The 14,766-nt window shown below is 38.6% G+C and overlaps 1 protein-coding gene across 1 annotated transcript in view; it reads right to left on the bottom strand.

The window, feature by feature from the left end:
• Nucleotides 1-9,360: 9,360 nt before the first annotated feature.
• Nucleotides 9,361-14,766, bottom strand: part of Ptchd1 (patched domain containing 1) — a 50,542-nt gene continuing 45,136 nt past the window's right edge. The window contains exon 3 of the mRNA XM_027927452.2: nt 9,361-11,015. Coding sequence (XP_027783253.1) covers nt 9,361-11,015 — 1,655 coding nt within the window. The remainder of the gene's footprint in view (nt 11,016-14,766) is intronic.

Here is a 14,766-nt window from a genome sequence, read left to right as displayed (position 1 = left end):
GCATGGGCTATCACAGTCTGTATACACTCCATGTGTAAGCATGAAATATTGCCCTCTGGTTAAAGCTGGTCAGATGGAGAGAAACTGGGATTGCCAATAATCAGTGGGATGATTTTCCCTGCTGATTTTGTTTCTGTGTAGGTGTGGAATGATGTAAATAAATATTTCAGGCAGCAGAAAAGCTCAAGTAATACAAAATATGGGATTTTTTTTTTCTGGAAGCGTTAGCCATTTTTATTACATTGATTTTTCTTAAATATCTTTAAAAGGAAAAATACTGTAGATGTTTGCTTCAAATGTAATCAGGTTTTAGTTTCATTTTTATAGATTTAAAGTAATGCAGGGATCTGGGGCAGCATATACAGCCTTCAGATAAAACATTTCTTTTAAATCCATGAATCATTCCCCCTGCAGATACTGCACGTCAGGATATAATCTTGGCTTGTTAATGTACAGAAAGAAGAGCATTGCCATGATGAAGTAGAGGGTCACCAAAAATGTTGTCTGTCTGTCTATCTCTCTCTCTCTCTCTTTGGTACCAGGCCTTGAACCCAGAGGTGTTTTACCACTGAGCCACATCCCTACTACTTTATATTGAGACAAGGTTTTGCTAATTTGCTTCATGCCTCTCTAAGTTGCTGAGGCAGGTTATGAACTGGCAATCCTCTTGCCTCATCCTTCAGAGCTGCTGGGATTATAGGTGTGCATCACTGCACCCAGCCATCTCTTGACCTTAGATAAAAATTATAGTTTATTAATGCTCCTTATTAGGAAGTATTTTAACTTTTGTGGGAAATTGTTCTGGATAAGTTTTCTATTAAATTCCATCTCAGTAGGTGCTGCTTGCCATGGATGAAAGTCATGTGAATCAATTTGTCAATCTTGGGGTGCAACTGCATTATTTTTCCCAGTATGGTTTTATGCTTACCTGCTTCAGAACTGACCAAGTTGAATTAATTATGCACTCTAGCATTTAAATACTGCTTCCTAGTTTAAAAATAATTTATTACTACAGAATCACCTATTTGCCTGGTGTGAAGAAACCTAACTGAAAACTGGAAAATGTAACTGTGGTCTTTTATGGAGAAATAGATAGTAAGATTCCTGAATACTATATTAATCATTACTCTAATTAACAAGATGTGGTCTTATGATCTTATGGTCTCATGGATGGCAAATTAACATTTTATTATGATTTAGTCCAAAATTGTACCAAATAATATGCCATGTCAGGAACTTCTTTCATTGTTGTTGACAATAAGAGTCACATTTTGTTATTTAAATTATTTTATGACTAGGATGAAGTTTTTCCCAGCATTACTAAATATTTGGTATAAGCTCTTTCCATTTTGCTTTCTCACCTATTAGCATTGTACTGCTAAAGGAACTGTTAGGATTATTTTGTTGTTAATTTATTGGTGGAAGTTAGTTTTGATAAAATAAGTAAATGCATTGGCTATGTAAATGCACTTTTTACAGCTTTGAAACATTTGCACATTTAGATAAGTGAGAGAAATTTGACGAAGGAATCACTAAAACCAAACTGAATTCTTCCTTGTTCAGGCCTGGCATTCAATAATTCTGTTCATGGCTTTATGCTGGAGTATAAATGTACAACAAATAGTAGGGTTGTTAAATTATGGGATCATAAACACAATAGGAAGAGAACCTGAGTGTATTCTGACAAAGTTACTGAGGAGGAATTATGTGTCAATAAATAATTCAAAAGAAAATGTGGATTCCTTTTGGTTTATTCACAAAAATACAGATTCAGGTTTTATATCTTTATCCGATAGTGAATACCAAACAACTCCATTATTCTCAGCTCATATACTTAAGCATTTCCTACAGATTTGATTGGTTTCAGCTGCCCACTAATTACATTTTTCCTGCCACACTCTATGCCTAAAACTTTTAGGAACTGCACTAGGGCTCCTTTGGACGTCCATTTCCCCAACTTTGTGTGTATGTTACAGATTTCTGGTCTTGGATAGTTCTTCTGTTGCTTGAGTGATTTTTTCTCCTAAACTGATGTAAAATCAGCAGGCTTCCCTTGATGGCATCTCCTTCATTTTCTCAACAATCTGATACTAGGGATAAATGGCAAATACACATTCCTTTCTATGCCAGAGTTGCCAAGATGGAGTGACTACCCCCCCACATGTCTTTCCTCCTACCTCCCCACTCCTTTTCCCTTTCTCTGTATCACCAAGCAAAAATTCCAGATACATTTCTGTAATTCTAGACCTTGGGTGAGATCTCTGTGGTTTTGAGTCTCTGCTTTTTTTACTTTTGACTTGGAAAATTCCATCAAATGCAGTTTTTCCACTATGAAACTATTCATTAACAATTTGTAAATTGCAAGGCACATTTACTTTCTCAGGTTTCTTTCCTTTAGAGTATATTGTTTGGCTATTCTCAGGTATGTTCATGCACAGGGAGTAAATAGTAGGGTAAGATAATTTTTAGGGTTTCTTGCTGACAGCTATAAGAGCCCTTGGCCTACTAAACCCCAAAAAAAACACAGCACAGGGTCTGCCAAGGCATTTTAATGTGTCTCATATGTGTCAGGCAGATTGTAAAAGGTGGTATGCATGTGTACAGACACGTGTGCTAAATGTGCATACATATGTCTATGTACATATGTGTATGTGTATATGTGTGCTATAGGTGTGTTCTACACACATGTATGTGTGCATATTTGCATATCTGTATATTCGTGCTTGTGTGTATGTGTTGTGCATGTTTGTGTATGTGAAGTAGAACCAGTTGGTCATTACCAGTTTCACATTGTCATCCATAGTCCTGGGAGGTATCATGTCAACTGCCATGTTGATTCTGGGACAGCAAGCAAAGGTAATTTTGGCAAGATGTTAATTTAAAGAATAAATATTTGAAAGACTGAGCCAAACATGTTCAGGATTTATCCTGGAAAATCAAGGATATTGTTTTGACAGAGAAATTTATATTTTTTCCTCAAGAATAATCCTGGAATAGATAATGGAAATGGGTTATATTTGTCATTTTCTAGGAATTAGACAAAGTACTTAGTAGATCCCAATGAATAAAGCTCTCAAACCTCATATCAGATGCTACAAAGTGGGACTAATACTCCTTCATCTCAGTAGAAGTCTTCCCTTATCATAGATGGGCAGAGGGTGGTTTAAGTGGCACTTATGAGTCCTTTGTATTTCAGGGAAGGCCAGGCAATGATTCTCTCTGGCTTGCCATAGGTCAAACTCAAGTGGATGCCATTGTGCCTAAAGTTATGCCAGAAGCAGAGCCAACTGGTAAAGGTAGAGCCATTTGTTCTCCAGCTTCTGCTATAACCTATAGTATATCTAGCTTCTGACTAGTAATCAAGAGAACTGGGATTCTATTTGCTTATCTGTGTCCAAGACACATCTGTGTTTAAGTGTATCCATCTGTCTATGGCCATGACTTTTTACTTTCTCACTACAGTATTATCAAGATAAATGTGATTTATTCTCTTCTTGTTTATGCACACACTACCAGTATGTGCAAGTAAGTATGCCTGGTGTACACATTTCAGAATAGAACTTGCTTGAGAGCAGCTTTCCAAGGAGTGGTATGCTTCTGCCAAGTAGAATGTAACTGTATAACCTGGAAATTCTTTATCCCTGTTTTTTTTTTTTTTGACAGGTCACACTTTTATATGTTGATTTTGTTGGCTGACCCACTCTGTGTTTGTGGCAGGGGTTCCTATAACAGTGAGAATGAAGCCTGGTATTCTTCCTATCAACAGGGTACAGTGCAAGAGGGGTCCTATCCTGATCCTACCCTGGAGAGCATGTTTAGTTGGTGCTGGAACATAAACTGGCACTGAAAATGTTTGCAGAATAAACAAATGAATGAGTGAAAAAATGAGTAAAAGATAAATGAACAGAAGTAGGTACTGGGCTTGGCATGAAGAAACCTATATTTGGAAGCATTTTTGGCTCCTTGGAGAAAAGATGGTTGAGAAGTTCTTAACTGCCTATTATCCAAAATGAGGACACCAGGATCACACTCCCAATGAGGTCTTTATTAATTTAGGACAGTGGTCTTTACCCTTTTTGGGTCACAGACCTCTTTTGGAATCTATGAACCCTTTCTTTAGGAAAATGCACATATTGAACATATACACACTTTTTTGTATATATTTAATTTTAGGGAGCTCTGAGTTCCTCCCTCCCACAACTCATTCATGACTCCTAGGTTAAACTTCCAAATTTAGATACATAGAATTTGGCAGTAAAGTGGCAGAATGGAGAAAGAACAGACTAGGAACTAGACTTCAGTTACAGTCCTGCATCTGTTTCTAATTAGCTCTGAACACAATTTTACTTCTCTAGGTTTCAGTTTTCTCATGTGAAAAGTGGAGGGGGGATTAGGCTTATTTCTATCCAAAAATTCATCTGGGGTCAACATTCTGGAGGGAGAAGAAGCTGGCAGATTCCACATGAACATCATTCCTTCCACCAAGGTTCTTCTGCAGGTTGCCTCCTTGGTACACATTGCTTTCTTTGTACTCTGAAAAAAAGCCTTCTTTCCCTACCAGGCAGCCTCCTCTGAACTCTTGTGGTACTAATTTTAATATAACTAAAAAATCTGTAGAGACCACAGCTCTCTGGTCATCTCACTTCCTCTTCCTTGCATGGCTCCCTCATAGATATCAAAGAGCACATCAAACAGATCACCTGGGCAGATGGGAGTGGGGCAGATGTGAGGCAGGCTGGGGAGGACATCCTGAGACTGCCTATTCAGGTGAACAGATTCTAGCTCATTCACTTTCCTCTTTCCTTTATCCTGAACTGGCATGAAACAGAAATAAACAGTTGTAACCACCACAGGGAGGAACTCTGCAATGTGTTGGCTTTATCTATTCTCAGTTCTTTGCCAACTAATCCAGTATGGTACTAATTTAATATTTTCCTTTGTATTACAACTTTACCATGCTTTTAAAAAGTAAGAACTTTGTCTTCAAATACCTGATACTTTTTATTGAGCAAAAATTTAAAAGCAAATCACCCAAAAAGAATATTCAAATATCTTCAGACAAGCCAGGCATAGTTAATAATTAGTACTGTCCCATTCCCATTGCCTACCCCAAGTGCCTATATCCCATTTTTCTAGGTTTAGAGTCTAACCCCAACATCCAGGGCTTGCACCTCCTTTACAGTTGCTCCACTAAATGGTGATCCAGCCTAATTTTGAATGTCCTAAAACGACCAGGAATTAACTAATTTTTTTTTTTGTGGCAACCTATTGCATCCTTAAATAGCCCTAATTGTGGTCCCAAATCTATATCTCTCTAGCTTTACATCCTGGTGCTACTGTGTGAGATTGACAAGTTAAAAATAATAACATCTTGAGTTCTCTTTGCCAGGCTTTGCTACAAGTATTTTCCATGTGTCATCTCACTTAATCCTCACAGCAAACATCACTCAAATGTCAACTCAAAGAGGGCAGATTATTTTTTATCTGATTTGTTCACTCTTGTGTCTCCAATCTCTCAAACAGTACATGGGTGATATTAGGCACTCAATAAATATTTTCTGAATTTAAAGACATTTACTATTATTACCCCCATTTTACAGATGAGAAAACAGAGATTCATAGAGAACAAGCACTATGAAAGCTGCAGGGATACTTTAATGGAATCTAAAGGAATAAAGATACTATGAGAATACCATTTGTGTCCAAGAGGTTCTGCCTCAGACCACATCCATAAGGCAGTGCTCCATCTCATCTGTTCCTATGAGGGATATTTCCAAAATCTGCTTCTAAGGCTGGAAGAAAGTAGTGTCATGGTCCCAGAATGCCACTTACAACTGGGTGGTGGTTATTCAAAATGGTTCTCAAGGGTCTTGTTGATAGCAGTATGTTGTATAAATAACTGTGGCCATGGAGGATGGCATCTGATGATCTCATTTCTAACTGAAGATTGAGGGGGTAAAAGTGGTAGGAAAGACAGGTGCTAAACAAGCAAACACAAACAGAGAAACAAACAAAATTCACAAACTAAACCACAAACACCAAAAAACCTCAAAACTTATGGACTGGAACAATGGAGAGGAATTTTTCATGATGCTTTCCTATATTTTCTCTGGAATAAACTGTACTTCTTTTAGCCTGAGGAGTCCTAGTGCTACTTGTTGGAACATTGCTGGAGGACTAAACAATGCCCTGTTTCAAGTATCATTTTCTTTCTTGCAAACCCCAAGTTCCTTGTGAATTTACATCTTCTGATGAATTTCATGAAGTGAGAGAGTATCATAACTCTTACCTTGGCTTTTCTTATTTTCCTTACGAAGGCCAAGAAATCCCAAGTATCACAGTTTTTTAGTTGACCAGGAGAAATATTTCTGATGAGTGGAATATTTTCTTTGGTAAACAAACAACAAACACCAACTCAAAACCAACCAAATAAGTTTCTTTGGTAAAGTGGACATTAATGTCTTGGTTGGAATTAAATAAAGGAAAAAAAAAAACTTCAAGTGTTTGCTGGAATAATTCCTTCTCTCTTTGTAGCAATTCAAAAAATAAAACTTCATGATGTAAAGACTTAAATTTTATGGAAATGTGATTTTGAGATACTTCTAAAGTGTCTTCTCCATGGTGAGGCTAAACCAATGCTGTCAGAGCAATAATCAGTAGTCAATATTAACAAATAATAATTATCTAATAATAAATAACAAATCTTGGCATGCATAGTCCCCCAATAGAAAAAATTCATTTCACAGTCAGAATTTCATAAGCCTTGATTTCAAGTGCTGAAAAGAGAAGTTGACAAGTTTGAAAATGCCCTTCATTTAAAAATACAATATTCTTGGGTATACAGAGACTCAATCAAGTTGGAAAACTACTATCTGTCATAAACCAAAGTTCCATAGTAAGTCGTTCTGGTTGACCAAATTGAATGATTAAATTCTGAACAAAATCCACTTAATTGTTGTGTGTGTTGTGTCAGTTTTGTGGAGTCACTTTAAGCTGTGGTGCTCCATGTGGCTGACACTAAATCAATGGCTGATTTAGAACACTCTGTTCAGAAAATGATTTAGCAACATGTGATTTAAGAATAAAACCAATTCCCTCTTCAGTTGTGTTTTATAAATAATAGCCCAGTTGCAGGCCCCTAGGAGAGAGAATTGATTGAAGATCTGTTATGCAAATGCAAACTTGCCCTTTGTGAGGACTGTACTTGTCCTCAGATTAAAGCTCATTATCTTCTTGTTGAGTGTATAACACATTGGTATGATCACTTAGTGTGTCTGCAGGGGAGACTGAACAAGTGTGTAATACACTAGCTACGATCCCTTGCACAGTATTTGGAACTGTATGGAGAACAGTACATGAAACAGAAAGCACAGGTTTCAACGTGGTATTGTTACATGTGAATCATTTGGGCTTGCTTTTTTTTTCTTTTTTGGCTATTTAGAGAGACAATGGTAAACCTAAATCTAAAACATTAAAAAATATCTGCCTTATGGCCAACAAAGTCCTATGTTCTATCTTAGAAATGTATTTCAAGGGGGCGGGGGGATAAAGCTGTCTTAGGAGTAAACCTAAAATTGATCTTCCTGTCTTCAGCATGCTGAAATGAGGAAATCCTCTAGGGTATGACCTGGGTGAGTTACTTTGTTCTTCTAAGTCTCAGTTTCCCCCTCTGTGGAGGATGAGGAATTTGCACAGCATGTCTGCTAAAGTTCAGAAAGGTAAGATGCTTTGGGGAAATACTTACCACTATAGATATCTGAAGAAGCTACATCTCTAAAAGGGAAAAATACTGTGGAAGTTTGCCTCAAATGTAACTTGGTTTTAGCTTCAGTTTTATAGATTGAAAAAATGTAGGGGTCTGGGGCAGCATACACATCCTCTTCAGGTCAAACCATTTCTGTTTAAATCTATGAACCGTTTCTCTTATAGATACTATAAGTTAACCATGTAAATATCTGGGCTTGTAAATGCATAGAAGGGCCTGATGATGAAGTAGAGGTGCAGTAAAAATGGTGTGTTGGGGGAACCAGAGAGGTGAGGTATGGCCAGTTAGTAGACAAATTTGACTGCTGTCACTGATAGACTTGTATCAATGATCGCTTTTCCAGTAATTTCCATCTGTTTTCCTTTTGTCCCTTTATCTCCCTGCACTTCTACAAAGTTTTTCAGTGTTAGACTTTAAGGATTACCGAAGATCTTCCCTCCCCTCTATGTCTCTGAGAAGTCATGTCTCATAGCAAAGGCAGACTGTTACTGTAAGTTGGAAGCTATGGTAGATAACCATTCCTGTGTTTGTTTTTCTTTCCTTAGCTATATGTGGGCAGATGTTGTTTCTGGGTATCCATGCAAAAATGCATATAGGGCCAAACTACAAACAGCTGTACCAGATGGCTATATATTTTTGTTATTAAAATGAAGATACTGTCTCTAGGTTCCAGTAGCCACCCACTTTTTCTCATCATGCCAGGTATTTGAGTTTGGCTCTGTGGTTTTATGTCCCCATAGCCCCCCTGCCAAAATCTGTAACTAATAAAGCAGACCCATTTGGTGACAAGTGACAAAATATTCCAAAATAGAATTGTCCCAATTCTATGATGCTGGAGTTATCATTGGTTTTCAGGTGTATTAAACAAAATATACAAATATTAAAAGTGTATCATTGGGGTAATATGATAAATTAATTCTAGACAACCAAAGTGCCTCATCCAGATGATTTTTAAGTGTGATTCAATTTCAGTTTATGAGTGATGGTCACTACCATGTCTGCTTCCAAGGCTCTGGCTTGCTTTTGCTGGTCAGAACTTTCACAAGCATCTCCTTAGGTGCTGGGGATCCAGTTGAGACAGCCAAGACCTCAAACCATAGACCCTGGTGAGAAGTACTGCTCTGCACAAGTTTTTGGAAGCATTGTTTAGATAATGCTTGAAGCTATTTCTGCCTTGGCAGCTGACCTTTCAATCAGTTGCTTTTATCACAATACTAGCGACATCTGCAGAGTGGATAAAACAGGATCCTGCTCATTAATAAGCTTTCTTCTATTTCATCTTAGCTTAAGAATCTCTAAGTCTCCGAGGGTGTGTGTGTATGTGTGTGTGTGTGTGTGTGTGTGTGTGTGTGTGTGTGTGAGAGAGAGAGAGAGAGAGAATATGTGTGTTTAAATTCTTTCTTATTACAACCCTTTTGTTTTAAAGATTGAAAATATGCCATACCCATTACCCCCCTTGTCCTTTATACTTTTTTTTTTGCAATGCCTGTTTCTTGTCCTTAAAAATGGGAACAACTTTGAATTTAATTGTTTCATTAACACAATCTCTTTGCTCTTGATAAGACCTAGGGTGAAAATATACCAAACAGACACTATCACACTGTTGTAATTTGGTCAACCACTCGGGTACTATCGATATCCACCATTTCTACACACTCAATTTCCTCCCGGTTTTCAGGATTTTTCTTCTCTTTCCTTTTTTTCTTAGAGGGTGGCAGGAAAGTCAGTATCACAGGTAAAATGGCAAAGCAGTGAAAGAAGGTGACAAATGCTATTAAAAACAAGCACCTGAACAGTGTACAGGTCAGATTTGAAGGCACAGCTGCAAGAGGAATCAGACCAACAATATAGCAGAGGTAACTCTGTAAAATAGCTACCCCATGTATTTCTAGGGCATTTTTTACCCATTTAGTTCTTGTGAAATCCTTGCCCAGAACAAATGTGGATAACAGTGGAGCACAATTGTCAATTGTGTAGTTAATTCCATAGATTAAGCATAGCACGGAAATGCAGTCCAGTTCTACCTTCCATAATGTCATGAAACCTATCACTCCAAACTCCACAGACACAACTGTTAGAGTTATCCAGACATTAATCAGAGAATCTGCCACCAGGAATGCCGAGAAGAAGAGCAGGAACAAAGCACTGATGCAGGAGTTGTGCAGGGGGGCTCCCAGAGAGGAGGCATATCGATCCATGTACACAAAAGATGGATTAAAGACGATGAACTTCACTTTGGAGGTGACTGAAAGTCTCCTCAGGGTCTCCAAGAGATCATAGAGTTCTTCTCTGTTTGTTTCCATGGTCTTGGCCACCAAAAACATTCTGGAGGCCACAACATCAACTTCATCATTGTATTTTTTAGAGAAGATGATGTCCTCTTGAAAATGCGAAAATTGGGGGGCTTTCAAGAAGGAATTCCTCAACATGTCTGTGAAATTTTTCTTAGTCAAGCCAGTGGATACATTGAGTTTCCGAAGGTAATTTAAGTAGCTTTCAAACCAGGATATCCGCACAAACCCCTTGGTATATTCTAGAACGTCTTCTTGGACACTAGTGTTCCAGTATTCTATGGACTCATATATGTAAAACCCAATCACAGGACTGTAGTTGCTAAAGTACTTTTGCTGGGCAGTAGTATACTCAATGGTTTGTGTCGCAGTTGCTACGATGTTACTAAGGTCTGACCCTTCGCTGACCTGCAGATAGCCCATTAAGGCAAAGGAAATATAAATAAGGTAAAAGAGAACTACAAAAGGCTTGACATAGGTGTTGGTTATCCAGTCACAGTAATAGCGTTTGAGGAAACATACCAATAGGTGACTCTCGTAAGTGTTCGCTTCCTCTCCTTCAGCTGTTTCTTCACTGAATCTGGCTGTCAGGAGAAACCTGTACCATGCCGGCTTCTCCTGCAATACCTCAGGCTTTGGGACTTTTCTACAGAAGATACTATGCTGGTAATTGTTTTCTATGTAGCCAGTGAACACCAGGCTGGAACCATAAAACGAGAGTACATAGAGGTAGTTGAAGAAGATTGCAATACAGGAATTGCAGCAGAAAATCCTGGCTGCCTCAATGTTTGTGAAAGGACTGGCCCCTATGCCAAAGGTGACCAGGTACATGGCAGTGGTGAGAGAAAAGGAGAGCATGGAGTCTGCATAGACTGCTGCAGTTCGCTCCTTAACATGTTGGTCTTCTCTAGTTTTCCTCCAGGAGGATAACATTTCAAAAGTCCCATATAGTCCATGACCTGAGGGGGGCAGAAAGAGACCAGAGCAAAAAGTTTAAAGAACTAATCTCTTTTAAAAGGGGAACCAAGTTGATCATGAGAAATATAACTATGCCCAGGTGGTGGCAGGTATGTAAATGCCAATGATTTGTCCTATTGGGAGAGAGATCTGTGCTTTGATGAATCATAAGCATCAATGGATGTGAACAGGCAGCAGGAGGAGCAAGAATCTTCCTTCATGTTCCCTTCTGGCTTAATAAAGCTGGATGAACCTTTGCCTATAGAAATTTGAATAGACTTATCCGTATGTCTCTTGGGAACTATATACATTAATAGCTTAGGGTTGTTGGCACAGTTTGGCTGGACACTAATCATTCTTTTCTACTCCCATAGGTCTGGCTAGGCATCAGCACAGAAGAAGGCAGTGGTCAGAGGATTCTGAGTTAATGTCCCATCACTTCTTTTAAAATTGGCCAAATAGGGGGTTTTAGTGAGAAAGAGACTCTGTATTTAGTTTGAGTCTTGACAGGAAACTAAATCATAACCTCTTTTTTTATCCTTCCCCAAATATCAGGGCAGGAAGCAATAAATCTGAGAAACAGAGGGAAGCAAAATAAGTAGGAACAAGTTTGAATGAACAGGAAAGAGGGAAGAATATATAGAAGGAACAAGATTCATATGAACTCTCCCTCCTATATTAGAGTTCAGACTGAAGGTTTATGACTTGCATTTTGTCTTTAGGGATTTGTTTGATCAATTTTGGTTGTTCATAGATGACACATCAAGCAGGCAGTGACTCTGCTGGCTTTTCTGTACTGTTTGGCAGTGGCCTCTGTGGGAGAGAGCCAGGTCAGTAACCTCTTTCCTTAACTGCTTAGTGCCTCTGCCTCCCTGATTAGTATTCCAGCAACACTGAAATAGCAGAGATACAGTAAGGGTCCATGTTCTGACTCAATTCTTCTCCCTGAGAGATCTAACATGACTTCTGCCACCTTTCCTAGCTGGAGCCAAACACTTCCATGCTGTACCTCTCTGGGTTTCCAGGCCACTGAAGCACTGGAAAACCCACCAGACTGACCTGTTGCAGCTTTCAATAACTCCTGTCTTGGCACTGGAATCAGCAGATCTAATTTTCTGCTTCCATGCCTTGGCATATTCACTCCCATTATTGAGGATAATAAAACCTTTACACTGTGGTACAATAGTCTTGTTTTTAAGAAGGAATTTAAAATATTCAGCCAAACATAATATGAGTGAAGTGAGTCACTGTTATCTTGTGTGTACAATAATCAAGCACACATCTTCTCTTGTGCTCTGCCTGGTATTTATATTCTTATTGTGAAGTCCTAACCTCAAACCTGAATGCCTATTTCATAGTAATGAAGACTTGTTTCCTCAGTGGGATTTGGCATTTATCTTAATTTACAGCCACTTTTGGAGTTCAGGTCAAGACTATCAATTTCATAACTAGTACCATGGCCTCTATTAAATTGGAGGCATATAAACTGTCAGACATGAAGGAAAAAGTGCACTTGTTGACTGGCAACCTGTTGTTAATTATGTTTCAGGTAGTTAATGTCTATTCTCAGGAGAGAAAACTATTAAATCTGTTTCCACTGCAGGATGGACCAACTAACTTTTCATTACAAATAGACCATTCCTTGGCAATGAGTTGATAAAAAGAGTTAAAAATACTTCTGAGGCATAGCACTCTGGGGAAATGATATTGACCATTTAATATGGAGACATGTAGAACAAGTAAGCTTTGAAAGGTAAAACACACTTCAAGAAGCTGCTGAAATGGCAAATACTTTTTGTAGTTTTTACTTGCTAGAAACAAGAGTAGTTTAAAACAAGGCTGTAATACTTACTCATTAAATACGATAAGATACACATAGAAGAATTAAAAATAATCATATAGTAGAATTTAAACTAAATCTGTTTTGTAGTCCTTTTTAAAATCAGTGTGATGTTTTATGATGACATTATCTGACTCCGAGTCTTGTTGGAAAACACACTAAGAATCCCTTTCTTACCTCACTGTTGAATAATCTTAGAAGTTAATTGAAAACATAAATTTGAATTAACACAGCTATTAGATGACAAGAGTGAGGGTCCAGAATGAAAATACTCAAACTCAAGGAAAGTTAGAAATAGGCTATTAATTTGTCTCTTGAGTTGCTGCATTTCAAATGCTGGTCCTTCTATAGTTTGATCTTTTTTTTTAAATTGAGTCCTGACTCTTTCTGCATGTTTTTAGTTCTAGGGTAGCTTCAAAGAGGATTCTAATTTTATTTCTAGGGACTTTTGGTAAAATGCCTTTCCTTCATTCCTCTTGCTAGGTATATGTGTGCAGATCCTCACAGAGCCAAGAACAGGCCCCGAGAAAGAATCTTCTATCTGATCACTCAGCATTTGCTGCTTATCCTTGGCCTTGCCACCAAAGACCCCCTGCCCATTCCTGATAGTACAGATATTTTTTCTCAAGCACACCTCTCTGGTAGATATATATATATACCCTAAACCCCAGACTGGAGATGTGCAGTGTCTTAGTAGAGCCCTTTGGATTTCTAGGACAATTGCTGATGCCATAACTGAACCTTCATCCTGTAGCTCAGTCAGTCATGTGAGGGATGAGTGCCAACAGCTGCAGGTACCTCTTAGGGATTAACAGCCTGGAGTGCCTTGCTGGCACTAAACCTGGCTCACAGCTGAGTATTTATGCTGAAGAGTTCAGTCCACCACCCTAAAGGAAAACTAAACTGTAAAGACCCTGTTTCTTGGCTTGAACTCAAAGAGAGACACATTCCAAGAACCCTAGGACATGAGAAATACCCTCCTTATCCTCCATACTATTCACTGCCTCCACCCACACACCAATACCTGCTCTTCTGGGAATTATAGCTGAATTCCCTTTGGCCTTCAAAGCTATCCTTTTAAATACAAACTTCTCTTGGAAATGGTCTACTGAAGCAACTTCCCTGTAGGTCTGAAAAATGAGACAGAGAATGGGGATGGGGAAGGAGTGAAGACAAAATGGTGGTGATGGGTATATAGCTCAGTGGTAAAATGCTTGACTAGCATGTGTAAGGCCCTGGGTTCAATCCCCAGCACTGGGGGAAAAAGGAAATGGCAGGTGAGAGAATTTCACAGAATAGCCTCTTCACAGTTTTTCCTCTGGTCAGTCTTGCCCTTACTTTAACATCCATCCCAGAAACTGGGCAAATCAGTCAAGGCAAGACAGAGAAGAAAATTTTGATAGTTTCTGTTCCTTTCTACTTTCTTCTCTCAGATGGTGGGTCCCTCCTTCAGCATTTCCATTATCCACAGTACTCTTAACCTTGGAGCTGGAATCCAGCAGGCAGGACTTTGAGGCCAAATATTATAGATGTAGGCAAACATACTGCATGTGGACTGAAGATACTTTTCTGAGGTTTGACTATTGTTTCCCTCACTTTAAAAAGGCACTTTTAAAAGTATTACTGTTTGTTTTGTACTCTAGTAGATTTCTATGAAGTAGGAGCTCTATAAGATTCTCTGTTAAATCTGACTAAGGGTCCTGTATCATTGGCACAAGGCATCAGTTGTGACATCTGTCCCAAGTCTGTTCACAAGGATTTCCTAGTAACTGAGTTTACAGAGATAGGCATGGGAAGCTGCCTAAACACAAAGTTCCAAGTAGATTTTTATGTTGGTGACCAGAGGCTCTATGGTAGTAATGGAAATCATAGCTCATTATCAAGGGGGTAGGTCACAGCTAGAGATTGGGAGT

The sequence above is a fragment of the Marmota flaviventris genome, chromosome X (assembly GCF_047511675.1).
Source record: "Marmota flaviventris isolate mMarFla1 chromosome X, mMarFla1.hap1, whole genome shotgun sequence".
Lineage (NCBI taxonomy): Eukaryota > Metazoa > Chordata > Mammalia > Rodentia > Sciuridae > Marmota > Marmota flaviventris.
Note: the sequence above shows the minus strand (reverse complement) of the source record. Positions and strands in the feature narration are given on the sequence as shown.